This window comes from Dermacentor silvarum, chromosome 7 (genome assembly GCF_013339745.2).
Source record: "Dermacentor silvarum isolate Dsil-2018 chromosome 7, BIME_Dsil_1.4, whole genome shotgun sequence".
In the NCBI taxonomy this organism is placed as follows: Eukaryota; Metazoa; Arthropoda; class Arachnida; order Ixodida; family Ixodidae; genus Dermacentor; species Dermacentor silvarum.
Window position 1 is genome coordinate 91,321,239 of NC_051160.1, and position 27,624 is coordinate 91,348,862.

Below are 27,624 nucleotides of genomic sequence, written 5' to 3' on the forward strand. Positions count from 1 at the left end.
TGCAGCGCTGTTTATCAACCGTTCCCCGTCGGTTACCAGCACCACTGCTTCGCTGCTGCCCTTGACGAGGGACGCATCCACGTATAGGGCCCCCTCCAATCGCTGCATTTTGGAATTAATCGCCTGAGCTCTGGCTTCTCTCCTGCCGTCATTTTTCTCCGGCGTCATGTTTCGGGGTAAGGGCTTGGTGGTGATTGTCGTCATTCATTCAGTTGGGATGTACCTCTTGATGGTTGCTCTCTCCTTGCGCCACCCTATGTTATCCAGCACCGCGTGGCCATGATTTGTCTGGCTCAGGCAGAGTCGCTGGTTAGACAGGTGGGCTTCGTGGACTGTGTTGTGTGCCCCTATGGCTTGAACGTGCTGGGCCGACGAATAGATGAGTAGGCCGAGGGCTTGCTTGGTGGACTTTCTGATGTTGGTATCGAGTGTATTGTTTTGAGTCCTGTCGAGATTGAGATACGGGGCCGAATATGTTACCCTGGATGTTATGAATGCCTGCACTAGTCTGAGGGCGTCGTCTTCCTTGAGTCCTCTATTTCTAGTTGAAACCCTTCTCAGCATGGCTAGGATCTTCTCCGCGCTGGTTTTCATCTTGGCGATGGCGGAATGTGCTTTGCCATTGTCTTGTATTAAGAGTCCGAGAATTCTACATGTGTCCGTCGGCTTGACTGTGGTGCCGTCAATTTGGATGCAGATGTCTGGTGGGGGCTGCTTGCGGGGCTTTCCTGGTTGGATTGCGAGGAGTTCCGACTTCTGCAGCGCGCAGCTGAGTCTACAGGTCTTCGCGTACTCGTGCACTGTGAGTGCTGCCGCTTGGAGTGTCTCCTCCATCCAGCCGTCGGAGCCCGCTTGTTCCGTCCATATTGTAACATCGTCCGCGTAGAACGCGTGTCCGATTCCTTCGATTTGGTCTAGCAATCGTGGCAGTGGCAGTAAGGCCAGATTAAACAGGAGTGGTGATAACACTGCTCCCTGTGGGGTGCCCCGCTCCCCCAATTCAATGGGCTCTGATCGCTCTTCACCCATTAATATTCGTGCCTTGCGGGAGGACAGAAAGTCTTTGACATATCCGAAAGTGCGCCTCCCGCACCTCGTCTCATTGAGGTTGGTGAGTATACTAGCCTGAGTAACATTGTCGAACGCCCCTTTGAGATCTAAGGCGAGTAAACCGCCTTAGAAAAGGAAAGTAAGCTGCCTGGTGCCATTCTTGAAGCGGGGCAAATCCCAACTCGAGCTCACCTGTTACCGCCCAATAGCGCTGGCCAGCTGTGTAGGAAAGATAATGGAACGGATGATCCTTGGCCGCCTGGAATGGTACCTTGAGCACTACAAGATTTATCCGAATTCCATGGCTGGTTTCCGACGTGACCGCTCTTCCATCGACAATGTAGTTGATCTCGTTTCATATGTTCAGCACGAAAGGTCCCGTAAGCGTTTATCTGCAGCTTTATTCTTAGATGTAAAAGGTGCATACGATAACGTACTACATGAGGCCATTCTCGATGCTCTTGCAACGGTTGGCCTAGGTGGTCGAGTCTTCTTGTGGATTGCAAGTTACCTATCTGCAAGATCATTATTTGTGTTAACTGACGATGGCCCGACTACGCGACGCTATACCAGCAGAGGCGTTCCTCAAGGCGGTGCTCTCAGCACGACGCTATTCAACCTCGCTCTTCTTGGACATGCTCAATACTTACCAACTACCATCAAGATTTCAATATACGCAGACGACATCTGTGTCTGGACTTCGGCAGTCACACGTCCACCGATACGTGCGCGGCTTCAAAGAGCAGCAACTTTGACAGCGAGCTACTTGTGTAAACAAGGTCTCAGCATATCTGCAGAAAAATGCGCACTAGTGGCATTTACTCGTAAACCAATGACGCCTTATGTCATCTCAATCAATAGGCGGACCATTTCCTATGTCAGAACCCACAGGTTTCTTGGCGTAATCATTGACCGAGACCTCTATTGGAGCCCGCACGTGGCCTACATGAAACGGCGCCTGACAGCAATTTCCCAGTTGTTTAAATACTTGACAGGAAAGACGTGGGGGATGTCAGTAGACGCAATGATGAAACTCTACAGAGCTGTCTTTCTCGGTTTTTTAAGATATAGTCTACCTGTACTGAACAACACTTGCAAGAGAAATATTCGTGTTCTGCAGGCAGAACAAGCTCAAGCACTCAGAGTTTGCCTTGGTTTGCCCAGATGCACGTCAACAGAGGCAACTATTGCGATTGCTGGGGACCATCCAATGCAAACTCGCATTACGGTGGAAGCCCTGAGAACGCACGTCAGACATTTTGCACGTGCCCCCTATCACCACCTTGCAACACTACCTTCAGACAGACGCCAAGCATCGTTCTCGAAAACTATCATCAAGTACAACGACAAACTTCCCTCGGGCTTCACCGCTGCATCTAAACCATCGATGCCCCCTTGGTGTCTTATTAGCCCCACAGTACATCTCAGTGTACCAGGAATCAAGAAAAAATCTGAGCTATCGTCACCTGTGCTGAAACAACTGTCTATGCTTCTTCTACACGAGAGGTATGCGGACAGTGTACATATTTATACTGATGGTTCCACAAACCTCCAATGTTCGTCCGGTGCTGTGGTTGTCCCAGCAAGAGCGACTACCATCAGCTTCAGGACTGACCACCCAACGACATCGACATCTGCGGAACTAGCTGCTCTTCGCGCTGCACTTTGTTTCGTCAATCGGGAACCACCTCGACAATGGTCAATATTCACTGACTCTAAGGCAGCCATACAATCTGTGCTATCAGCTCTGCGTCGCGGGCCATACGAACAGCTCGTATTCGATATTAGGCACCTGCTCCAGACATCACATGAGAAAGGACACTACGTGGCATTTCAGTGGCTTCCAAGTCACTGCGGTGTCATAGGGAACGAAGATGCCGATAATGCCGCTCGGGCAGCTCTTGACGACACACAGGAAGAGGCCATACCACTCTCACGGTCCGACGCTGCCAGCAGACTTCGAGTGCTTGCCCAGGAGATCACGCTCTCTCCATGGTGCACAACCAGCGGCCAGACCAACCGGAGCAATTGTCACTACCACCAGCCCTCTTTTATGCATCTCTGTATGCCATCTGGACTCCGCCGAAGAGAGGCCACTATGCTTTATCGCTTATGGCTAGGGGTGGCATTCACTAAATCTTATTCACTTCTGATTGGAATGGCCGACAACGCTCTTTGCGATGCCTGTCTTTGCGAGGAGACACTGGAACACATTCTATGCGACTGTCCTGAATATAATGTTCAGAGACAGTCCCTGGCGTCCGTTCTAGCGCACCTTGACAACAGACCAATGTCAGCTGAAGTGATTTTCACATGTCGTCGACAGAAGACATCGCAGCTGAAGGTGACGAAGGGACTACTTCGGTTTTAACACGAAAGTGTTTTATGCCGGGGTCCACCAAGACTTCACTGACGTATTTCCGTCACGGAAATACGTCAGCTTACAATGTACACGAACATAATACAAAGAAAGAAACCAGAAGAAAAAGTTCCACAAACATGCAAAATTTGGAAATCGAACCCACGAACTCTCGGTCCGCGACGATAGATCGCCGAGCGTTTAACCCATTGCGCCACAAACGCATTTGCAGAGAGCTACACAGACGCGCCTTATATATCTAACACTCCTCCGTGTACCCGCGCTCTTGCTCGGGGCGGTGCCGCCGCCTACGAGCAGAAAAGAGAAGTACTGCATTATGACACTAACGCGCACCGACAGTGAACGCTTCGGTGGTCTCAGCACTACGACGCCTCGATGCCAGCATTCGAAGGGACGCTGGCATCAAGAAGCACTACCAACGCCACCTAGGTGGCGTTCACCGTACTCAGCACAGCGGAGCGTGGCCTCCGCAATTAGCTCTGAAAATGTTTCTGAAGTTGATCGCGGAGGCTGCAATTACGACGCGCTATACGCGCTGATTTGACTCGGTGACGATTCAGTTACGTGCTTTGTCTTGCGCGTTGTATTAGTGTGTCAGTTACGTGCTTCGTCTTTCGCGTTGTGCTAGCGTGTGCAGCGTAGTGCAGCTTCCATATGCACGACGGTTGCTCATGGTCATCGACGTTGGTAGTCGTGATGGAGGAGACGTGCCACCAGGCGTCAGCGTGGGTGCATCAACGCCTAAGGGCGCTTTAGCCACAAAACACCAATAGACATTATATATCAATGTGCAATAAACATTACACTACTTCTGTGAAGACACGTTTCACTTTCGTGTTCTATACCGATTCCTATATAAGAGGGATCAACCACATTTTTTGAAAGCAACGGGCTTGGACAAGCGGCTGTGACAGTGATGTCAGGTACCACGCAAGAGTGACTGACGATGTGTGTGCTGTGCTGTGTGCTCTCTCTCTCCTCCCCATCTTTCATTCCCCCTCATCCCGCTCCCATGTGTAGGGTAGCAAACCTGTTGTGCATAACTGGTTAACCTCCCTGCCTTTCCTTCTCCACTCTTTCCTTCCTTCCTTCCTAAGGCGAGGATTGCCCTGGGGCTGTTTCGCGTAGCTTTTTTGATTACCAGCTCTTGAAGCTAAAGCATGACGTCCTGTGTTGATAAATGCTTGCGGAACCCAAACATCGTCTTCGGAAGTTGGTCGGAGACTTCAAGGTGTTCCTGAAGGCGACGTAGTACCATACGCTCCATCACCTTGCCAATACAGGAGGTCAGCGATATTGGCCTCGTGTTTTCAATCGCGGGGGCCTTACCCGGTTTGGGAATGAATCGCACCTCGGCCTATTTCCACTCTGGCGGGAGTTGAGAGGTTTCCCAAGCCTTATTTATATGTTCGAGCAGAGATTGTGCCGTCCTACCGCTTATGTTGGCGAGCAACCTGTAGGTGATGGCGTCTCTCCCCGGAGCGCTTTTCTTGTTGCTCTCGTCAATTGCTGTCCACATCTCGGGGATCGTGAACGGCCTATCCAGGTCTTCATTGCTGGGTCCTGTGTATTCTCGCGGGATCGGGTGTTGCCCTCGCTCCGTTTGAAAATATTGGTCTTCTAGGGCCTTCATAAGCCGGTCGCTGTCTCCGTCGTATGTGTTTAGGACCTTCGTCAGCAACCGGTTGCTTGCTGTCTTGCTGCCTGCGGGGTCTGTTAGGTGCCTCAACAGTTTCCATGTCTTGCCCACGGGTAGCTGTCCCTGAGGGCCGTCGCATACCTGCAGCCAGTTCTCTTTGCTGAGCTTGGCCACGTATTCCGAAATTTCGTTGTTAAGCTCGGCTATCCGACGCGCAAGCTTCCTGTTGCGCCTTTTCCTCTTCCTGCGCTTCGTGAGCGAGTGCGGGCCGCCCACTTGTGAGCGAGCCTGCTGTCAACGAAAGGTACCTTCGTTGTAGTTGCAATTTCTTGGGTGAATTTGTCGAGGATCTTCATTTGTTTCTTGGCCCATGTCTTGTACGAGGTGTCATGCGGGTCCCCTTCGTCCGCGTCTTCGCCGTCTTGTTGTGTGTATGCACGCATCTTATCCCAGTCCGTTATGCGAGCTGCTCCCAGCTTAGCCCGGAAGTCTGGGCCCCGTATGGTGAGTGTGATGATGGTGTGGTCAGAGCCCAAGTCCACGTCCTCGCACTTCCACGAGATATCCAGCATTCAGCAGAGCCAGGACAGGTCTGGTGTATCTCTGGAGAAGCTGTTGCCTCTTCTTGTGGCTACTCCGGATTCGTTGAGTAGAGAAACGTCGAGGTCTTCCATAGTCTTGACCAAAGCCTTTCCCCTCTTGGATTGAAATTTGTACCCCCATAAGGTGTGCGGCGCGTGGAAATCGCCCAAAATCAGGAGTGGCGTGTTCCCGGCCAATTTCTACGCGTCCATCACAACTCGATCGAATTCATAGTGTCTTTGCGATGGTCTGCAGTATACGCTCATAACGAAAATATTGTTTTTACTTCCAATTTCCTTTGCGTGTATTTCCACCAGCGTGTGCTCACACCCTGATTGTGCAGTAAGATGTTGAGTAGCTGCTATGTGATTCTCCACTAGGATCGCCGTACCCATTTTGGTTGGGTCGGTGTATGTAACGTATCCCGGAATTTTTGTAACTTCCCTTGTCTCTTGTAAAACAAGAATGACCAGACTAGTTTCAACCTGATTCTTGTGAAGTGCCAATTCCATGTATTTGTATCTTATTCCTCGGCAGTTGCATTGAAAAATGGCCGTCAGCTCTTTGCGGCTCATTTTCTTAGTCCTTCTATTTTTATTTTGCGCCATTGCCCTCGTTGGCGGCTGTCTCCAGCCGTTCCTTTCTCATTGAGATGGCCTTCTTGATCCTACTCATTCGTTCCTTCTTTAACGATGTGGGTTTCATTCGGATCTCGATGGCCGCCACTCGTTCCGCATACTTTTCGTGTTTAGTCTCGAGCGTGTTAAGTCGATCTTCCATGCGTTTCATTGCCGCTAGAATGATCGTTTCGCCATACGTGAGTTGTTTCTGTTCTTCAACGGGTGGCTTTTTTGCTAGTCTGAGCCGTTTGGCTAGTCTGAGCCTCTTCAGACTCCATGGCTTCCTGCCTCTGCGGTGCCTGTGTTTTGCTAGAAGTCGGAGGGGGTGACCTCCTACGAGGCATTTTCCGCGGGGCCTCCGCCGCTGCGTTTTTTTCTGCCTGGTCGTTTACCGTCCCTTGGTCTGCCTTTGCGACCAATTGATCTATTTTGCTCACGAGACCCTTAATTTGGGCGTTCTGTTCTAATATCTGTGTGTTCTGCTTTGCAATGATCTGCTTAAGCTCCGCAATTTCTGCATTTTCCTTAGTTGTAGCCTGACAGGAGGGGGAGGAGGGGTTGAGGGTGGGGAACTCCGAATCGAGCGTTTTGGGAGACCCATTGGCCGAGCCCACCTTTTTAGTTGCTGATCCCTGTTGTTCTCCAGGCCGTCCCTTCGACCTCGAACGCTGTCCCCGTGCCGGCGCTACGCCGTCCTTGAGCTCGCTCCACCGCCTCGAACTTCCCTGCTCGTCGTCCCGTGATTGCGACCGGGAGCGGCTGCGGCGCTCCTTGTCGGCGTCCTTGATCTCGAACCGTCGCTTCGTCGGGGTCCGCCTGCAGGACCTCCACGATCGCGACTTCGTCCTCGTTCTTGTCGTCTCTGCTGCTTCCTTTCCCATCGGCGTTGCCGGACGACGAAAGGAGTCTTGAAACGCGCTTTACATGTTCTGTCCGCTGTGATGTGGCTGCCGCCACAAAGGCCGCACTTGGGCTCACACAAGTGATCTTCGGTGGGCTTGGCGATTCCGCACCCTCGACAGATTTTGTCGTGAGGGTCTGGGCACACATCCATTCTATGCCCCAACCGGCCGCAGGCTTGACATGCCTCAATCTGCTTTCTACATAATGTGCACTCCGTAAGGAGATTGCCGTATCTGACATATCTTGGGCCTTCCTTTCCGGCAACGCGATGACCACCGACCGAGATCGGCCGATGCGATTTGCTTGTAATGCCGTGGGGTTATAGTCCTGCACGACTTGCTCTTGGATGTCCATGGCCGTGTCCTCTAGAGGAATGCCCCGAATCACGCCTTGAACGGTTCCATGAGGTGCGGCCTCGCATGTATGGACTTCGTATGCCGTTCCCCTGACGTCGATGCGCTCGACCGCCGCATAACGGTCAGCGTTCTCTCGCCGGGGGGTGCTTATTACGAGAATGTTTTGGTGCCTGTTGTGGCAGATGACGTCCTTTCTTGCTTCTTCTGCTGCGACTTGTGCTGCCGCCGCCAGAGCTCGACTTAATTCTACTCTAGTCAGTTCACTAACGCAGAGCGCGCCACGTGGTCGGATGACGATCTTCATGTCGCTTCGCGGGAGCTCCGGCATCAGTGACTTCTTCAGTAGCCTTCCCTTGTTAATAGGCGGGTACTTTGTACGCTCCGCGCCGTCCGTTTTTGGACTGCAGCTGGTGTCAGGCGGGGCCTTAGCCGCCTTGCCTCCGTTTCCGGGCGGTCCTTTCTTCAACTTCTCCCCGGCCGTCTTCCAGCCGTTGGCTCGCGTGCATAAAGCCGGGTCAACTTCTTCCCCGTCGACTTCTATGTGCATGGCCGAAGCCATCTCTTCTAACAGCCGAGAAGCTCCCGCTGTTGCTATCGGTGTCCGCCCAGGACCCGCCTCGACCCCGGCGTGGCCGTAGTCGAGGTTAGGGTTAGCGCGGCGTCGGCAGCCGATTTCACTCAAAGTCCTCTAGAATACAAATCCGAGATCTCCCACCTGTGAAATTCATGTCCACATGTCCGGGAGGACTTCACGGAGTTTGGTGAAAGAATCTGGTCAATTGGGATGAAATAATCGCTGTAGTCGCGCGAGGTCCGAGAGCATCAGAAAACACAGCTGTTCGAAACGGCGTCTTCTTCTTCTGAACTAACGAAACTGAGCCTGGATAAATCTAGCTAAGCATGGTTGGGACTACTTCAGCTTAGTGAGTCATCGATAGCCAATCAATAGCTAATTGATTATCGATCAATCATCAATAAATTCCAGAAAATTCTGGTGATGGTAGTGCATAGACTAGCCCAAATACGTGGCCAATACCTTGCGATAGCCAATCGATAGCCAATCAACAGCTAATCGATAATCAACAAATAATCAATAAATTCCGAGAAATGCTGGGGATGACTTGGTAGTGCACAAATACGTGGCCGATACCCTGCGATAGATAATCGATAGCCAATCAATTGCTAATCGATCAATAATCAAGAAATTCCGGCATATTTTGGGGAAGAATTGGTTGTGCTTAGCCTAGCCCAAATACACGGCCTGTACCTTACCATAGTCAATTGATAATCAATGAATAGCCAATCAATAGCTAATTGATAATCAATAATATATAAATTCCGAAAAATGATGGTGATGGCTTGGTAGTGCTTAGCCTAGCCCAAAAGCCAGGACTAGCGACGTGCCCATCAGCTCCACTGTCTCTTTAGCATTTCGCCTCCAGTGCAAGCTACGCTGGTTTTTTCATAATAACATGTTGCTTACACTTAGTAAACTCTCAAATTCTCACTTAGCTTCATCGCAACACACTATGTTTCACTGCGGATAAAGGCGAGAACCGTGTCCCAGTGAGCTTTACCGTTTTTATAATAACGCGTTGCTTACACTGCGAATGAGCGCAAGTTCTTCGCTCGCTTCCCTGCGATACCTTGTATGCTTCACCGCATTACGCCACTGCATTGCGTTGAAGACATGGAAAAGTAGCGTTTTCCCGTTTTTTTTTATGACTTAATAATCACAGCAAGTTCCGTGTTTAGTAGAGTTGCTCCCTTGGCGTATACGTTTATGATAATAAGATACGAGACAGTTCGTGTTGGCCACGCGCTTTTCCTTTAATGATAGCGTATTTGGCCTTGCTTCGTGAAATCATATCCAACCCAGAAGGGGACAGTCAGAGCTAAAAGCCGCACGCGTGGCAGCAGGAAAGTGCTTATGGTTTGAAGCATGCTTTGAAGGCTAATTTGAGCAATATAGGCCTGATGGCGTGACGTATGCAATATTGCGATGAACATACATGGTGACCCATAGTGTGGAGGTGTTTGGGGGCGGTATAGCTTGATAGCCGGTTAATATGCGTTGTTTTTTTTTTGTGGGGTTCCTGTACGGCGATGAAATCTGGCAAGGGCGTTGCCTGCTGCAGGTGGAGGAATAATTTCTTTTGCGTTGTATGCCCCTACAATACCATTGCCAGATCCTCACTGGTTGAGGGAATACGTGCTTATCAGAGGGGTGAGAGGTCATGATGATGGACAAAAGTGCCGCGTTACTGGCTGCTCCAGGCCCTTCGCGTGTATTCGCGGGTTTCTTTTACGCTCGAAAAAAAAACACTTTATGTAGCACGTAGTGAGCAACAGGAAGCCGTATCGGTATTTTTGCATGTTGCTCTGAATGTTCTCATTGACACCTTTCGTCTAATTATAATATTTGAGAAGTTGATTATTAATTAGGACTAATTACCTAATTAAGTGGAATGCCAAAATACTCTGAGTATCTCTAAGCGGCGGCAAACAACATTACCTTGGTTCTAACCAACTAGCTACGTGCCATTTGCATATTTTCAATGTTTGGCCCAAGTTAACCAAACACCCTGTATATATACAGCATATATATATATGTATATATATATATATATATATATATATATATGCAGTTAGCCTGATTGCAAAGAGAGGTATGTCGTTTGCCTTCTATTGTTTACCTGACATTTGCTGTTTGCGCCAGGAAATTTTCCGACCAACGAGTGGTATACAGATTCGCCGTAAAAAAAGTCTTTGGATATCCAGTTCCACTCCAGTACTAACAGGTAGTTCCGTCGAACAAACTGTCTACTTCAACACCAAATTCGATGTAATCCAAAGATCCAGAACACTGACAGAGCTTGTTGTAGTTGGAGCTCATGTAAGGCGCGTCCGCCTTGCTTGACCCCTAGCGGCGACTCCCCGACACTGGATTTCTTGCGACACCGGGCCCTTAACGCCATCACGTTAAAATGGTAGCCCTTTATACCGGGTGTTTCAGGGAACAATTTCAAAGATGTCTGAAGTTTTCCTGTGGCAGATAGCACAATTCTAGTTCATGAGCTGGTCTACTCGAAGAGGCGGACCGGACTTGCACAAGAAATTCAAATGCATAATCGACTAATTAATAATTTTCTCTAATTCAGTTTTAACTAATTACCTTATGTCCCATATTGCAATTTACAAATTCTAGCCGTGGAGTTCGCAAGGCGTTCCACTGTTGTGCTTCAAACCATAAAACGTCTTATTAAGGAAGTCTCTGGAACGCCAACGCATTTCACCGCAAAGTTCAGGAATTATTATCTCCAAATTGATGTGATCCTGAGAATTCGCCCCAAGGCTTGCGAACTCCATGGCTAGAATGTGTAAATTGCAATATGGGACATAAGGTAATTAGTTAAAAACTTAATCAGATAATTTTGTTAGTAGAATACGCATTTCAATTTCTTGTGTAAGTAATGTCCCCCTCCTTGAGTAGACAACCTTATACTGGAATTGTGCTATATGCCAAAGGCAACCTTGAAAACTGTTTGAAAGTGTTCGCTGAAACGCCCTGTATAATGGTATGTTGACACATTTATAGGCCTCATAGAAAATAAGTGACAAGTGATGGCCCCTAAGATAGTGATAAAACAAACAGTGTAAAGAAATTCAATTTTCAGCGCCGACGCATCTCAAGCTCTATCTGGCTATCGTGGATTGTCGGAGAGATCGTATTGGATTGCCGCGCTCAGTGGGAAGGTGCCTAAACCGAAACTCGCTCTCAAGGTGCCCATTTTCTAAAGTCATGTATTCTTCCCAAGAAAAGCGGTAGATACCAATTACGAAGGAGGTCAGGGGAGGAGGTACAGTTCAGTAATTATAAGTGCAGCATGCTGAAAAAAATGTATGTAAAAGTGGTGAGGTTTAGGTATGAAGATAACGTTAATCATCTCAGACACCTGAGGTTTGCAGATGCCATTTTTCAGCTTAGTGACGCTGTATATGACTTGCAGCAAACGATTGAGGACCCTAACCAACAGACCATAAGGGCATGTTACAGGACCATTAATGACACCTTGAGTAATGGGACGGCACATAGAAAAGTCAGGCAAAGGCGGCAAGAACAAGTGGACAAGCTCCAACTCGAGACCGTGGACCAACAAACCCTTTTCGGAAGCGCTGAGCCAGCTCCTCTTAATAAAGCCCACCAGGTTTATTGGATTTTCATTAGAGGTACGTCATTAATGTGAAAATTGCCGGCTAACTTTTACTCAAGCAGCAGACCCTCCCCCCCAAAAAATCACCAGCTCTTCCCCTGTCGAGAAAATGGGGGTAAGCGAAGGAGGAGGAAAACGAAGAAAGCAAAGGCAGGGAGGTTAACCAGACGCAAGTCTGGTTTGCTACCCTACACGGGGGAAGGGGTTTAAACGGATGAAACGAAAGACAGGGCAGAGAGGGAAGAAAGTACTCTCAGTATGAACACGTGTGGTTGTCCAACACTTCACAATCGGTCACTGAGGCCAGCCGACTTCATGAACTGTAACAATGCCAGCGTCGCTTTGTAAGCCTGGGGGTAAGCAAAGCTTGTCGTGTGTGTATCTGACCTTCGTCAGCGTAAAGTTCGGAAGCCGTCGCCTCGGGATTCTCTGCTCGTTGTTGACGGCGAGCCTCTGCTAGGGAAGCCCTCACGCTAGAATGGGCACGTTGACGACGAGCCCTTTCCCGAGCGAGTTCACGCCAGCGTTCATCAAACGAAGCTTGCTCCTTTGCACAGCACACCACACGTGGCCTTCCCATCTGTTCGCCGAAACTGATATGAGGCGAGGGAAGCCCGGAGGAGTGCGCGCCAACCCGCTTTCATTCCATGTCGCTAGGGCCTCGTGACACACCAAACGAACCTGATCGGTCGTCCGCGTCTCACGTGATCAGGCGTGTCACGTGATCACGCGTCTAGCATATCCAATGCAGGTGTGCGCCACACGTGATTTCTTTCTTTTTTCTATATTTCTTTCTGTCTTCCTTCCTTCCTTTGTTTCCTTTCTTTCTTTGTTTTCATTCTTTCTTTCTTGTCCCTGGTATGTGCCATTGAGCTTGGACCCTTTCTGCACAATCATCAGAATCGGCTCATTTTTCAGCATGACACCACCACCACCACCGCCGACACTTGTGAGCCTATAAAGCTTCGCTTAAAAAGTCGCAGTGTCGCCCAAAAGGCGAAGCATTGATTGTGATAGCAAATTAGTAGACAGCTATACAAAGTTAGGATAGCAGTTTTACCGCCGTTGAAATTTCTAAACATTCGCTTATTAACTAAATTAACAAGCATGGTGTCACGCGCGCACAAGCATCTCACTAGATTACCGCGGAAACTCGCTGTGGAAACGCTGGTGTGAGGAAGTGTGGCGACAGCAAGAAGCGAATTGACCTTCTTGCTGCTTCTCACTTCAACGCAAACTAAGCGGCGAATACACAGTGCTCAAGAAGTTAACTAGAACGCGTCCCTAATTACACCCCGCAGCGGCCACTCCATAGATCGATTTCGGTGGGTCCAGAATTGCTCGCCACTCGATTCACTTAAACGAGTGCGGCCACTCCTTAAGGCTCATTCACACAAGGCTGACACGGCACCGGTTCTGGTCTGCTGACTGTTGGTGACAGCGTCTTCCTTAAGTACTTTATACCATCGGCCACAGCGTTTGCCGTCCTGTAAACTGCTGTCGTCATCAGTCTGCAGAGCAAAATCGATGTCGTGTCGGAGTAGCCTAAATCAGCCTTTACCATCCCGACGAACTTGGAGTGGCCCCATTTGATTTGTGCTTGAACCCTGGTACTTCCCAGTAAATTGTGGACCCTGTTCTCGTTGAAATGAAAGGGCAGGACTATCTATTGCGACTTGACGACCTAGTCGTTTGTCATGAACCATTTATCCGACCTCTTCAAGCGAATGCAAAAAGTGAAGAATCAATACATCTGACCGTTCAAACAGTCTAATACTACTGTGGTTCTGAATAGCTGAAGTTCCTCGGACACGTCATGAGCAGCAGATGCGTTCCACGGCTTGGAACCTTTGTCGCGAGCACAGCTTGCCTGAATTAATTGGGGAGTCCGCAAAGTAGTATAAGGTATTCGCAATTTATTCGCCTTTCTTTCGTGTAACATACATGCTTGTACGTGGATTCAAGAGTCAACAAGTGACTGGGCGTGATAGTCCACTTTGTGAATGGGAAAACATTTTTTTTGGTTAGCTCAGACGTTACAGCGTCAATCTAGGCAATGCGTTGGTCTCAGGTTTGACTCACATAATGGGACTTAATTTGTTTTCAGTCTGTGGAGCTTGCTTTCCCAGACACACGTATAGGTTTCCATTACAGTCTCATGTTACTGTCGAGTGGAAGGCAGTGTTTGCATTCATAAGACTTGTTGCTACCATGCGCTTTCCCGCATAATTCATTTGCCATATTATAAAGGGCACCTTGTTTCAGTTGATTGACTCTTATGGCGCATCTGACTGTAGTTATATTTCTTTTCAGTGTAAACCTCAAAGACAAGTAACTCTTCAGCAAACATCTGCGGCGAGACAGGAGGGTGGCAACAAAAAAAAAAAAAAAAAAAAGAAAGTGGGAACCTTGAGCGTGTCACTGAAGTGATGAAATCGAAGCAGTAATTGTAAAAAGTACTGCGCTATTTACGCTACGCGCATTTTTGGCGAAGCATGCAAGGAACCCAGGAAAACATCATTGCAGACCTGAATTCTTGAAATTTGTAAGTCGACTTATTTCTAAATATTAATTTTGTTCCTTCTTAATGCTATTCAAGCGTGATTTCAACCTATTTTATTATCGGAAGTTCATTAGTTCATTGCAAACAACGAGGGCATCATGTGCCCTTACGCAGTGCTCTTTACGTTGTAGTGCATAAAGTTCATGAAAAGAGATTACTTTGGCGGCGTAATGGCAAAGAGAACACCAAGTCCATCTCGTCTATCAAGACACTAACTTTAAGAAAGGACTCGGCACACCTAATTTGTGGTGAAGACTGAGAAAGCCTTGGTTTTCTTATGCCAGTGGTGTACTTGCCTTGCGGCAAAGCTTGATTTAGAGGTTTATAGTGAATCAATGTGGCGATCTATGGTATTTCTCAATATATTCCTCAATCCCAAGAGAGTGTTTCAAAAGCGAACACTGAGGGAAGTATTGACATGTAAAACATGCAGAATGTATCCTAAAATACTTCTGCTTGTACCTGTGCAACAAGTGCGAGTAATATTTGTAAAGCGTTTTAGTAAAACGGGTTGTAAGGTAGATATGGCGTGAACATGTCGCCATGTAGCGGTGCTACTTTCATCGTAGTTTGTAGCATCGATTTCCATCAGTCATAATTTTGAAGTAGCTAGACAGGTGTTTTCCAAAAAAAAGTGAGAGAAAAAAGTTGGATAGACACGAAATAATTGATATTGTTACGTAAAACGACACAAGGCGGGACTATTTACACTGTATTTACACTAGACAGACACAGTAGCCAAGATGGTGGACAGCCACCAGCACCCGACAGAACCGTCTTTTTTGTCGTCTGCCCCTGGCAGAATGTGTCTCTCGTAGCATGTGTCTCTCGTAGCATTACCCCCGGCGGTGGAAGCGCCGTCTCGGCGCACTTCAAACATTGTCGTCAGAAGGAGGGTGGTATGCTTTCAGCCTGCTGACGTGAACAATGTCACTGGGAGCGATCGCAGGCGGCAAAGTCGGAGAGACGGGAACAATCTCGTAGGTGACGTCCGTGACCTGGCGGATGATTCGGTAAGGACCCGTGTACCGAGATAACAACTTCTCGGATAGGCCCACACGACGGAATGGACACCACAGGAGAACTAAGGCACCGGGTGAGAAGCGAACGTCATGATGCCGGCTGTCATAGAGGCGCTTTTGGGTCGCTTGCGAGGCCGACAGCCTAGAGCGGGCGATCTGACGCGCATGATCGGCACGAGCGATGGCATCACGTGCATATTCGCTAGGCGGCGCGGCAGCAGCCGGAAGTAGGGTGTCCATTGGCAACGTCGGTTCACGGCCAAAGAGCATGTAAAAGGGTGAATAACCGGCGGTATCGTGACGCGATGAATTGTAGGCGAAGGTCACGTAAGGCAGCGCCAGGTCCCAGTCGCGGTGGTCGGAGGAAACATACATTGAGAGCATGTCCGTGAGGGTGCGATTGAGGCGCTCGGTGAGGCCATTTGTTTGAGGATGGTAGGCGGTGGTCAACTTGTGCTGCGTTGAGGAGGAGCGCAAAAGATCGCCGATTACTCGGGATAAAAATGCACGGCCTCGATCTGTGAGCAATTGGCTAGGGGCGCCATGGTGTAGAATAACATCGTGGAACAAAAAATCGGCAACGTCAGTAGCAGTGCTGGTGGGGAGCGCTCGAGTGATTGCATACCTGGTCGCATAATCGATAGCAACGGCGACCCACTTGTTGCCGGATCTTGACTCAGGAAAGGGGCCGAGAAGGTCTAAACCAACACGGAAGAATGGTGCGGTCGGGATGGAGAGTGGTTGAAGTAGACCAGCAGGGGGTGCAGCAGGACGTTTCCGACGTTGGCATTTATCGCAGGAGGTCACGTAACGTCGAACAGACCGGGCGAGACCACGCCAAAAGAAGCGGCGCCGGACACGGTCGTACGTGCGGGATACTCCAAGGTGACCAGCAGTTGGTTCGTCGTGAAGCTCATGTAGGACCGTTGAACGCAGATGTTTAGGCACAACGAGAAGCAGCTCAAGGCCATCGGACTGGACGTTACGACGGTAAAGTGTGCCATTCACGAGGACGAACATGCGCAGTGAGGCGTCGTTAGGTGCCGATTCCAGCCGGTCAATGAGCGATCGCAAAGAATCATCACGGCGTTGTTCGTCACCAATCTGGAGAAACTGATACATGGACATAACGCAGGGGCTATGTTCGATTTCCGATCCGTCTGGTTGGTCAACAGGGTAGCGGGACAAGCAGTCAGCGTCCAGATGGAGGCGGCCAGACTTGTAGGTAACTGAGTACGAGTACTCCTGAAGGCGCAGCGCCCAACGACCAAGTCGTCCAGTGGGGTCCTTCAGTGAGGCAAGCCAACAGAGAGCGTGGTGATCTGTGACAACACGAAAAGGGCGGCCATACAAGTAAGGACGGAATGTCGAAACCGCCCAGACAAGGGCAAGACATTCCCGTTCCGTAATCGAGTAATTGCGTTCAGATTTCGAAAGGAGACGACTTGCGTACGCAATAACACGATCAATGCCGCGTTGGTTTTGGGCTAAAACTGCACCGATGCCGTGGCCACTAGCGTCTGTGCGTACTTCTGTGGGAGCAGCTGGGTCAAAATGGGCAAGAATAGGTGGAGTCGTTAGGGCGGCGATGAGCTCAGAGAAGGCGTTAGCTTGTAGAGGACTCCAACAAAACGGGACGTCTTGCTTGAGAAGGTCAGTGAGTGGACGTGCGAGCGCCGCAAAGTTTTTCACGAAACGGCGAAAGTAGGAGCACAGCCCCACGAAACTACGAACGTCATGGACAGATCGAGGAACGGGGAAATTCGTGACAGCGCGTACCTTCGCTGGGTCTGGTCGGACACCGGAAGCGTCAACGAGGTGGCCCAGCACAGTAATTTGACGAAGAGCGAAGTGGCACTTCGAGGAATTGAGCTGAAGGCCAGCTCGTCGGAAAATTGCTAGAATGGTCGAAAGCCGCTCAAGGTGTGTTGCGAAAGTGGGAGAGAAAATTATCACGTCGTCCAGGTAACATAAACACGTCGACCATTTAAATCCTTGAAGCAGCGTGTCCATCATTCTCTCAAAGGTGGCTGGTGCATTGCAGAGACCGAAAGGCATGACCTTGAATTGGTAAAGGCCGTCAGGGGTCACGAAGGCGGTCTTCTCGCGATCCAGGTCGTCTACAGCGATTTGCCAGTAGCCAGATCGAAGGTCCAGGGAGGAAAAGAAGGTGGCACCATGGAGGCAGTCGAGGGCGTCGTCGATACGTGGAAGAGGGTACACGTCCTTCTTGGTGATTTTGTTGAGGTGCCGATAATCAATGCAGAAACGCCAGGAGCCGTCTGTCTTCTTTACTAATAAGAAGGGGGAGGCCCAAGGACTAGATGATGGTTCGATGATGTCCTTCGCAAGCATTTTTGCCACTTCTTTTTGAATAACATCGCGCTCTGATGCGGACACACGGTAAGGTCGACGGTGAATGGGCAAAGAGTCGCCAGTGTTGATTCGGTGGGTGACAATCTTAGTCTGACCCAGGGGTCGATCACGAATGTCAAAAATGTCGCTGTATGAGGCCAAAACCCGACAGAGAGCGTCGGCCTGGTCAGGAGAAAGGTCTGATGCAATCATTTTGCGAAAAATTCTGTCGTCAGAAATTGGTGACCGGGAAACTTCAGCTTCTTCAGGCGCAGTTATTGCGACAACCTTGACGTCATGGTCTGTTATAGCGGTGAGGTGGGCAAGTGACATCTTGTGGGGCAACACTTGAGGGGTCAGACCAAAGTTTAGTAGCGGGAGGAACACACAGTTATCTGATAATGTCGCGATGGTATGTGGCACAGTAACATTGCGCGTCAGGCGTACGTCAGTAATCGGAATGACGATATAGTCGCCGTCAGGAACGGGTGGGGTCGATGACAAACACACGTACGTAACGGCTCGAGGCGGTAGGTGAACAAAGGCGGCGGGGCTTAAGCGGCTGACGGTCGTTTCACAGGCATCTGATAGAAGAGGAAGATCGAGACAGAGTGTTTCAGAGGAACAATCAATTAAGGCCGAGTGTGCCGAAAGAAAGTCAAGGCCAAGGATAAGGTCATGGGGCAGTGAGCAAGGACGGCAAAAAGTACGACAGTGTGACGACCGGCAATGCTAACACGGGCGGTGCACATTCCGATCACTTGAACAGCACCACCATCGGCAACACGTATTGTCTGTGTCGTAGACGGAGTCATAATCTTCTTCAGGCGGCGGCGTAAAGGGGCACTCATAATAGACAACTGTGCACCAGTGTCGATGAGGGCGGTCACAGGAACATTGTCGACTTTGACTTCTAGAAGGCTATGGTGAGTGGGCAGAGTCAGCAGAGGATTTGCAGGGGACAACGGCATTGCAGCTTCACCTCCATAAGCTGCACTATCTAGTTTTCCGGCGGCGAGCGTCCAGAGAAGGACGGCGAGGAAAAGCGGCGAGGCTGCGGAGAGCGGGACTGGCGGCGTTGTGGCGACGGGGAGCGGGAGAAGCGGCGAACAGGAGCAGTGGCGTCAGAGGGAAGAGGCTCGTGGGAGGACGACGAGTGGTAAGTAGAGGAACCAGCGGCTGGACGTCTGAAAGGAGTAGGGTACATGGAGGTCTGGCGAGATGTGTAGGTCCAACGGCGACGGCAATAACGAGCTATGTGCCCGGCTTGATGACAGGAGAAGCAGATGGGCTGATCATCGGGCGTTCTCCATTCCGCAGGGTTGCGGAAGGAGACAGGAGAGGTGTAGGATCGTCGAGCAGGTCCAGAGGAATAAGGCTGAGCGTCAGGACGAGTCAGTGGGCACGCCGATGGAAGGCCGAGATTGGCAAACTCCTGCCTTACGACAGCTTGAATGAGGGACACTGATGGCGGCGTTGGGTCACTGGCGTGGGATGGAAACACGGGTGGTGGAATAGGTGCAGGACAGGCAGCTTCAATCTCGCGACGAACAATACGGGTAATGTGGTCACAGGTTGGCGGCAGGCGAACGGCATCACACGATGAACTTGCAGCCGTATTGGGCAGCCGGGTGAATCTCTGGGTTATACGGCGGCTCTTGGCATGTTCAAACCGCCGACACTCTTTGATGATTGTGTCGACGGTATCAACGTTGGTGTACACGAGCAGGTTAAAGGCATCGTCAGCGATACCTTTGAGCACATGAGAAACCCTCTCGGACTCAGGCATGTGCTCGTCAACCTGGCGGCAAAGAGCGATAACGTCCTGGATGTAAGAGACGTATGACTCGGAGGATGTCTGTGCACGAGTCGCAAGTTCATTCCGCGCAGCATGCTGCCGGCCAGTGCTGTCCCCGAAAAGGTCGCGTATCTTCTCTTTGAAAGAGTCCCAGCTTGTAATGTCCGCCTCGTGCGTCTCGAACCACACCCGTGGTGGGCCATCGAGGTAAAAAAGCACGTTGGCGAGCATAAGGGTCGGGTCCCACCTGTAGCTGGCGCTGATCCGTTCGTAAAGGTTGAGCCATTTGTCGACGTCAACCCCATCCTGGCCGGAAAAGACTCCAGGATCACGAGCAGGAGGCAGAACGATGTAGGTGGGAGCCACGGGAGGGGCAGCGGGTGAAGACGTGGTGCCTGCACCGACTGACATGGTCGGAAGCGTGATGAAGCGGCCGTTGCGGAGCTCCGTGATGGAAACAGGGAACTACCCAGCACTTCCACCACAAAGATGTTACGTAAACGACACAAGGCGGGACTATTTACACTGTATTTACACTAGACAGACACAGTAGCCAAGATGGTGGACAGCCACCAGCACCCGACAGAACCGTCTTTTTTGTCGTCTGCCCCTGGCAGAATGTGTCTCTCGTAGCATGTGTCTCTCGTAGCATATTCTCAAATCTGACATTCCCGTAGAAAGTTATCGCTTGGAGTCCAAGTTCAGTAAACAATATAAAGCTTATTCAAGAATCGAAAATACCGAATATGTTGTACAGTTGCCCATTTTTTATCATTCTGAAGACTGAAGTTGCGTAAATACATTATCAAAGCTCAAAATTTATTGGTACCTGAAAAGGATATATATTCAGAAACATACATACCGGTAAAAAAAGCCTCTGCGTAGCGCAAGGCCTGAACATTGCCCACCACTGGTGGTAGTTTTCCTTGGGGAACCACACTGGCTTTACATCACAGCTAACACGCTTCTTGACGCTATCTGGCCAAGATGAGTACTTCAAGCAACACGGGTGTGGCAGCCGAGGCATAAAAAAGATCATATCAAAAGTTAGCAATGAAATATTCTATGCAAAGTAGTCATTAATACCGTGATCTTATCTGTAACTCACGTATACACAGTCCCAAGACGAATCAACAAATACTTTTATGGGAGGAGATATTTCAGTGCAATTGTTTCACAAATGAAGAATATCTTATATGTCAGGCAAGCGATCATGTTGAAAAAAAAATGCAGCTTGAACTAAATGACTGCACGGGCCAGGGCAAGTGGCCCGGGCCTACCCGAAAGCCCGAGCCAGATGTAATCCGGGCCTCGGCCGGGCTCGGGCTTGAAGCCCTGGGCCTGTGCAGCCCAGGCCCATTCATCTAGGTTGGGCCTTCAGGCACACGAGGGTACTCTGCATACATACAAAACATCCTGTGGGAAACTCAAATTTGAAGTTCGAAGAACTGTTGGTGAAGTACTGCAGCAAAAAACAAAAACAAAATAGAGAAAGAACAATGCGATTTTTTTCTAATTAGTTTTAATTTAAATCATCTAAATATAATTGCAGTTCATTTTCTTTCAGCAAAAAGAAACTTTGTTCTCACAACAGAAAAAAAAGCCCTGCAATATCTCTAGATGCAGGGCGACTGTTACCACTTTTGTTATTGCATTATTTAATCACTCTCGATATGATTATTATAAAGCAGTTGCTCTATTTCATTGCTTTTTTAATTATAGTACCCCTTTGAAAATAGCGTTATGGTTGCCGCACTGTAACATAGATCACTTACACCTTAACCGCATTCGTAATGTTCCTGCACCATAAATTAACCTTTCAGGAGTGTTTTGTCATGGGCTCTCAAACGTAGGCCAGGCAGTACTTTTCCTATTGTCATATTTGTCGTGCCCAAATTAGACTTCGTACTTTTACTTTTGTTTGTACTTTTAGCTGCTATGCACCTAATATTATTTTAGAATCTTTCTGCCACTGTTCTGGTGTCCCGGTATCGACGCTCAAGCTTGCACCATGCGGGGAGGGTTTGAAGAGGTATATATAGAGGTGGGGAGTTTGTTTAGCTGCAAGAGCGGCGATACCAAGTAACGCCCAGTGCCACGCAGGCTATGAGACCGAGCTATGTGTTGTTCGCGCACTCAAATTCCGCTCAGTTATCTCTTACGGAGCCAGGACTTCCCCTCCTGGCTTGGGTATTGTGCGCGCATACATTAGCACTGCTGCAGCTGTGTGCTCACCAGCCCGTCTGTATGGAAAGGTCAATAGGAAAGGCGTCGAGCTCAATCTAGCGCTGACAAACTCCGGCTGTTTTCTTTTTTTCCGTTGGTCTGAGCTCGCGAACCACCGAGGTGTGACACCGCTAACGCATTGCCGACGTTCCTCGTGGCGCCAACGTTGTGACGTGTCTCGTATGTCTCCTTGCACGTTGTTCGTTTCCTGCTGCGCAGCAACACTTGCCTTGCGTGCTGTGTCGCATGACGCCTCCGCGTATTGTTAGAACGCCGCGCAAGGAGTCCGAGCGTAACGCTGAACCTGGTTAACGCTGTCAACGCTTCGCCTGTGCAAAACTGCCACTTTATTTTACGAGTGTGCGTGATTATGGATGTTCACAACAATAAGTGTTACATTAGGGCTTGAAAAAAACGTCCTGCCCGAAATTGTCAACCTAGCCTTTCCTTTTATCGTCCTTTTTATGTTAGCTACACACTTCCTCTGTCGGAAAAGGTTCTGCAGTGCTTATTGTGACTGCAGTTTTATAATGTCTTTGCACACACACTTAAACAATGCCGTTTTTAAGGCAGGTACATTGAGTTTTTAGTGCGGGCCCGGGACGAAAAAATTAGCGCAGCTTGCAGTAAGTTGGAGCTAGTGATCACAACATTGGAGCTATTGATCACCTAGATTCCTCCAGTATCGCTAGGGTCAGTTAAGTTTTTCTACGTTCGGCTAAGTTTTGCTAGGCTCTGAATGATACTCCGCCTGATACTCCGTATGAGCATGCAATGGCCGCATTCGTTTTCGGCTGACGGCACGACGAGCTTCCAGCTGAGCGGCTTCTTCTTCGGGAGTCTTGTACTTCTTCGCCGTCTCATGTTACATTTGCTCAGTCTGAAGTCTACGAGAGTTGCGGGTGTCGCCGTCGCGGCGACATGATCTTTATAATCAGTTTGACGTCATGGCAAAGCTTCACAAAGTGTTTTCATGACTAAAAAAAGCAAGAATTGCGTCGTGAAGCAATGACATGGCTGGACGAAGCTAGGTAAGTGATTGCTAGGCGATCGCATTGATGGAGTGGGTCTGCTGGAACGCGGTGTCGGCACCGCAACGCGGTGTCGGTGTTAGAAGCTGCGCTATGCAACGTGCAGTGACGTCATCACTGGCGCGGTGGCGGAGGAGCTAGGAGAAGCGAGGCGCAGCTGTGGCAGGTGCTTGCTAGGGAACGCAGGTGACGTCATCATTCAGCGAGGTTTTTTGTTCGCCACACGCGGACTGACGGTCGGCGTAAACAGCTTCGCTGTTAAAAATTCAGCTCGTACAGTGCTCTTGGTCCAACGCACGTATTGGAGCGTGTTTGAAGCGAAGTTTTGATGAAGTAGGCATTGCAATTAGCTTTTATAGAAGTGCATGCAATGCGTAAAAACAGCGTTTCTTTTATACTGTGCAACTTCAACAATATTATATTGCTCTGAAAGTATATGACATGCTAGCGGCGTCTAATGAAACGCGCACAGCGCAGCGGGTGCCCGAAGCATAACTGAAGTGCGCGCTGTCCAGTCTTCACCACTGAGAAGCGCGCACATCTGGTTTGACCGCAAGACCGAACGATGCCCCCCCCCCTACTGCGATATTTTGTTTCTGTTCAGGTTCCCTTATTTGAAAGCGAGAGAAGAAAACGAAAGATGCCACTTGCTAAAATATCGCAGCAGCACAATCGTCCTCGCCCCCTGCAGGCAAACTGGATGATCGAATCCATCTCTAGTGATGAAGACGTTTAGACGTCGCAAACTGTACCCCGCACACCGCTGTTCGCGTTTAATTTGACGCCGACAGCACATCCAGTTTCGCCTCACTGGGCGATAATACTCGTCCAGTGAAACGATAACTGCGATATTCTTGCTTCTATTTTCTTTGCATTTTCTTTTCTCTGTCAAACAAAGAGAACCAGAACTGAAACGAAATATCGCACTATAGGAGGAGCATCATCGTGCCGTGCGGTCTTACCAGATATGGCGCGCCTGTCAATGGTGATGACTGAATGGCGCGCATATACCTTCAGTAGGAGTGAGGATCAGTGATTGGAGTGAGTGAGGGTCAGGAGTGAGGGTCAATGGCCAATATCTCAGCAGGCTTCGGTTCGAGATGACATTGTCCTCTTCAGCAACAATGGGAACGAACTAAAACAAATGATCAAGGACCTTAACCGAGAAAGTGTAAGAGTGGGGTTGAAGAATAATATGCAGAAGACAAAATAATGTTCAATAACCTGGGAAGGGAACAATAATTCAGGATCGCCAGTCAGCTTCTACAGTCTGTAAAGGATTACGTTTATCTAGGTCAGTTAGTCACAGGGGACCCTGATCATGAGAAGGAAATTTACAGAAGAACAAAATTGGCTTGGAGTGCATGCGGCAGGCATTGCCAAATCCTGACTGGAAGCTTACCATTGTCGTTGAAAAGAAAAGTGTACAATCATTGCATTCTACTGGTGACGACATATGGGGCAGAAACTTGGAGGTTATCAAAGAAGCTCGAGAACAAGTTAAGGGCCGCACAAAGAGCGATGGAACGAAAAATGTTAGGTCTAACGTTCAGAGACAGGAAGAGGGCGGTGTGGATCAGAGAGCAAGCAGGAATAGCCGATATTCTAGTTAATATTAAGAGGCAAAAATGGAGCTGGGAAGGCCGTGTAATGCGTAGGATGGATGGCCGGTGGACCATTAGAGTTACAGAATGGAAACAAAGAGAAGGGAAGCGCAGTCGAGGATGGCAGAAAACTAGGTGGGCTGGTGAAGTTAGGACATTTGCAAGCGCAAATTGGAATCAGCCAACGCGAGACAGGGGTCATTGGAGATCGCAGGCCGAGGCCTTCGTCCGGCCGTGGACATAAGTATAGCATGATGATGATGATACCTTCAGTTACGCTTCGGCCACGTGCTCCGATGTTCGCGTTTCATTTTAGGCCGATAGTACGTCAATGACGTGTAATGTTTGAAGCGGAGCCCGCCGTTTCCTTGCCAGTCAGACTAGCTTCGCGATCCCCATGAGCAGGCGATTATGTTCCTCGAGCATTCGCATATGGACTAGTTTGTACAGCTTGAAGATCTCATCGATATAGGTGGTACACGTTTCACCGGGCAGGTTAGCCCTTTGCGCGACGGTATTCTAGGCAAGTTTACTTCGCGTACCAAAGCCTCCAAAACAACTCGGTAGAGATATTGTGTAGAAGCGTGCTTGTCGGTGGAATTCTGCATTGAGGATCTTGCACATCCAAGTCCTATGCCACACAGGAAGAAATAAAACCATGGAGTGGACGTCGTTGGGACGAATCACGTTCCTTACACTCACGCTGTGATGAGGCTAGTGGTGGGAAAAGCAATCACCAAATACACATTGACAAGAGTCCATTGTAATTGAAACATAAACCAAAAAGCATGGTGATTTGGGAGCGTTGGCGGGTGTGTTGGGGTGTAGGTAGCATGCAATAACCAAGGACCAATTGTGTAAACTAGGACCCATGGCGCTTTTGGAATGAAGAAAACCTTAAACCACTTTATAGGGTGTTAATCAAGCCGAAATGTTTTGGCCTATTCAGTGGATTAGTAGAAACAATCATCAAGAATCGCTGCTCGACCTTGTGCAATAGAAACGTTGTGACGCTTAAGAAATGTGACGCCCTTGTGCAATAGAAGACTTCTATGACATACACTGAAGGCTTACCTCTCTTCGCATCTTTTCCTCGTTCCGTTTATCTGCGATGACGACTAAGTGTAATCTTGACGTGGAGTAGGCTACAGCTGACTTGACCGCAACGATGCCAAGATCGAAAATGGCCCTCGCATATGACGAACACCAGGGTCATTCTCTTGCTGTAAAACGAAATAAGTGGTTCTAGAGTTAGGGTAACTTTCCGTCTCGGAGAAAATGATCATGAGTACTTGAGAGTACAGCCTGCTTCGTTGAGCATACGGCAAATGAGTGCCTGGTGTAGCTCCCGCCAGTTTCTATATCCGTGGTTACGGTGCGCCTACAACGAAACACGAGCAACGCGCGAGACCGTCCGTGCAAATAGTTGACGATAGAAGAAGTCGAATGGAAATTGACACACACAGCAGCGTCATGTACAAAATTCAGTACACGTTAAACCTGCAGTTGTCGAGCTATTACGATGGCCTACTGAAACCTCAATACTGAAGACTGAAATTTCAAGAGGCACTGTAAGCGATAATTGCGAAGCATGATTGCGCGTAGCCCGGTAATCTAGAAGCTGGTGTAGTTGATAATAGCTGCACTCCTAATCTATGCTGGCAAAAACAGAAACATACTGACTTCCCCCTTTCCCTCGCAACAGCTACGTTACACAGGGAGTCAGTGCTTTCAACTGAACTGAATTGAACCTTATTTGTCCTGAGAAGAGCAAGTCCCCCTAAGGGGGCTCGTTTGCGGGCCGCGTCCATGACGGGACCTGGAGGTTGAACTCGGCGGCCAGGTCGTGGGCTCTCTGGACAGCCCGAAGTTGGTCGTCCTCGTGGGGACTGCTGAGGAGAGCGGTCCATTCTTCTTCCGTGGCTTGAGACCCTGCAGCCACGCGCAGCGTGGGGCATTGCCACAGCATATGTGGCAAATTACATTTCGGGAGCGCACATCGAGGTCAACCCGGCTTCGCTTGTTGGGTGCTGAAATAGTCAATTATCTCTTCCTTAATTTAAAGCAGTACGTCTTGAGTGCATAGCCCCGGTCGGAAACCGAACATTGTGTGCGGCAATAAGGCTTGCTCTTCGAGGTACGGCTGAAGCCTAGCCAGGACGACGTTTTCGAATCACTTTCCTATGCATGATGTGAGCGAGATGGGTCTCAGTTGGTTTAGAGAGGGTTGCTTGCCTGGTTTTGGCATCATTGTAATATAGGCGTGCCGTCATTCTTGTGGCAGCGTGCACTCTAGCCCATGACATTGAAAATAATCCGTAAGTTTTTACCGATCGTTCGTCGAGGTTTCTTAAAAGCTGGTACTGTATTCCGTCTGCTCCCTTGGCGGTGTTGCGTACTATTCGATGCAGTGCCGCTCTAACTTCATGTTGTGGGATGTCTTTGTCTAATTCCGAAGGCTCCGCATGGGAATAATCTATATAAGCTCGTTTGAAGTATAGGGTTTGACGAAAACTCGTCTGGCGAGGAAAGAACATGGCCTATAGTAGACTACACTCACCCTCCGTTGCATCGTCTCTTGGCTATCTTCATGGTGTGCTCCGACCCCTCGTTGGACGAACGTCGACGTACGTAAAGGACTCCGCTGATTTTGTCGACAAGGTCAGAAAGGTGACCTTAGACAGCGAAGACGTCATGGTCTCCATTGACATTAAGTCTATGTTCACACGCATACCTGTGGATTATGCTGTGGACTCCTGCCGAACAGCATTGCAAAACGACTCATCTATGCCTTCGCGCACCCCATTCGAAGTCGACTCACGTGTTCCGCCTCTTGGAATTTTGCTTACGCAACGCATAATTTTCATTTAATGGATCATTTTACAGGCAGGTGTTTGGAATGGCAATGAGAGCGTCGGTGTCAGTGTCTTGTACCAACATTGCCTTGGAAGCCCTCGAAGATAAAGCCCTCACGACGTTCCAGCCCGCTCGAAAATTGTTCCTGCGGTATGTAGACGATTGTTTTTCCATTATCCGCCGCGAAGACGTCGCACCTTCTCTGCAGCACCTGAACTCTTTCCAAGGCACAATAGAGCGTTGAAGAAGAAGTTAATGGTCGCCTGATTTTCCATGACGTTGAAGTCATGCGTACTGCACCTGGCCTTTCAACAAGCGTTTATCGAAGCCTACCCACACAGGGAAATAGCTTCACTTTGATTCAGCCCATCCCGTTGGATACTATCGATCTGTTGCCTCTACACTGTTCACCCGTGCATTCCGAT

General features: G+C 49.3%; 1 protein-coding gene across 7 annotated transcripts in view; it reads right to left on the reverse strand.

Annotated features, from left to right (window-relative positions):
* LOC119458271 (glucoside xylosyltransferase 1) overlaps nt 1–27,624 on the reverse strand; it is a 364,373-nt gene that overhangs the window by 48,824 nt on the left and 287,925 nt on the right. The window contains exon 3 of one of the 7 annotated variants that reach the window (XM_049670974.1): nt 20,345–20,476. The exons of the other annotated variants lie outside the window; for them this stretch is intronic. Within the exon in view, the coding sequence (XP_049526931.1) occupies nt 20,345–20,476 (132 nt within the window). The remainder of the gene's footprint in view (nt 1–20,344; nt 20,477–27,624) is intronic. 7 annotated transcript variants of the gene reach the window in all.